General features: G+C 36.3%; 1 protein-coding gene across 1 annotated transcript in view; it reads right to left on the bottom strand.

Moving 5' to 3' along the window:
* Window positions 1-1,423, bottom strand: part of LOC111708769 (heat shock protein 83) — a 3,934-nt gene extending 2,511 nt beyond the window's left edge. The window contains exon 1 of the mRNA XM_023482237.1: window positions 1,184-1,423. Within this exon, the coding sequence (XP_023338005.1) occupies window positions 1,184-1,326 (143 nt within the window). The 5' untranslated portion in view covers window positions 1,327-1,423. The remainder of the gene's footprint in view (window positions 1-1,183) is intronic.

Genomic DNA, 1,423 nt, shown 5'->3' with positions numbered 1-1,423 from the left:
TAAGGGGGGGGGGGGGTAAACAAATCCTCATTTACGCCCCTGAATGTATGTATATGACCATCTTTTGTCTGTTGATGAAGAAAAAATTTCTTTGGCGCGCTTCGCGCATCATTTCTAATAGAATTTCTAGCTATTTATCCTCTCTAAAAAAATATATGTTACTTCTCATGAGTATTACAATACATACCATTTAAGGTTACACAAAACCTATAAACAACCTAAGAAGAATAACAAGAAATATAATAAGGATTATATATCAGAATTGGCCATTATAGGGACTTTTACAGACTATATGAGAGGAAAATAGGGTAAGCCCCTTACTGGCCAACAATAGGACAGAGGGACTTCGATCGGAAAGACTTTTTATGGATTATGGAAAGATGAAATATATTATAGTCAAGTACTGCCAGGAACTATTTACTACTTAGGACTGCACAGACCTACGAATAAGGGACATAGTGGACTAATTTGACTAGCTGATGAATTACAAATAAATTGCTGTAGACTGTAATGGGGACTTTACATACATATTGAATGTTGGGACTAACAGACAAGAAATACATAAAAAGACACGGGAAGAACCGAATTTTGGCGCTTCGCGCACATGTTTAATTTAGTAATGTCGTTTATTTTAAAGCTGTTGGAAGTATATTTTTTTCAACACAAGAACAAGCCATGGATATTAGAAGAATTTGGTATATTTTATTGAGCACAGAGCCAACCCTTAAACAATAAAAAATGATTTTTTTACTTCATATCCTGAAATTGCAGCGGCTTTTTTTAATACAAATGTTGGTGGTCCAAAAATCGTATACTAGGAAATTACCCCGTTCTCTTCATATTAAAATTATAAAAGGTCGTGAAATTCACGTGTTTAGTGAGACCATAGTTTGGCCGGCCGCAAGATGTCCCCCGAAATACTCTTAACTGTATTGATTATTCATAAGAAACCAATCTATAGGCCAAAATATCGTCCCCCAAGTACATGAACTACACGGTCACTATCTAGTAAGGGAACGGGCTCTGAACAATTATTAACAAGAAAAAAAACAATTAAATCAAAACCAATTAGCGAAAAAGTGTGGGGGGGGGGGGTATATGTCCCAGGGAACGATTTTTGGGTAATTTTAAATGACATTATAATCAACCTTAATGCACACAAACTTAAATTTAATAATCTCACCTAATTTTATCCAGAGCATCGGAGGCATTGGAGATCAACTCTCGGAGGAAAATTTCTTTATTGGAGTAAAATGTGTTGATAATGAGCGACATAAGCTGTGCAATCTCAGCCTGGAAGGCGAATGTCTCAACTTCATCAGACATCTTTGTGTTAGTGTTAGTTGGTTTGACGTAGGTTGTGTAGCAGTAATATCTCAAACGTCTGAAGCCATGCTAGTCTCGGCCCGGTTTATGTACTCAA

This window comes from Eurytemora carolleeae, unplaced genomic scaffold (assembly GCF_000591075.1).
Source record: "Eurytemora carolleeae unplaced genomic scaffold, Eaff_2.0 scaffold601, whole genome shotgun sequence".
NCBI classification, from domain to species: Eukaryota; Metazoa; Arthropoda; class Copepoda; order Calanoida; family Temoridae; genus Eurytemora; species Eurytemora carolleeae.
The sequence above is the reverse complement of the archived record's forward strand: the minus strand, read 5'-3'. Positions and strand labels throughout refer to the sequence as shown.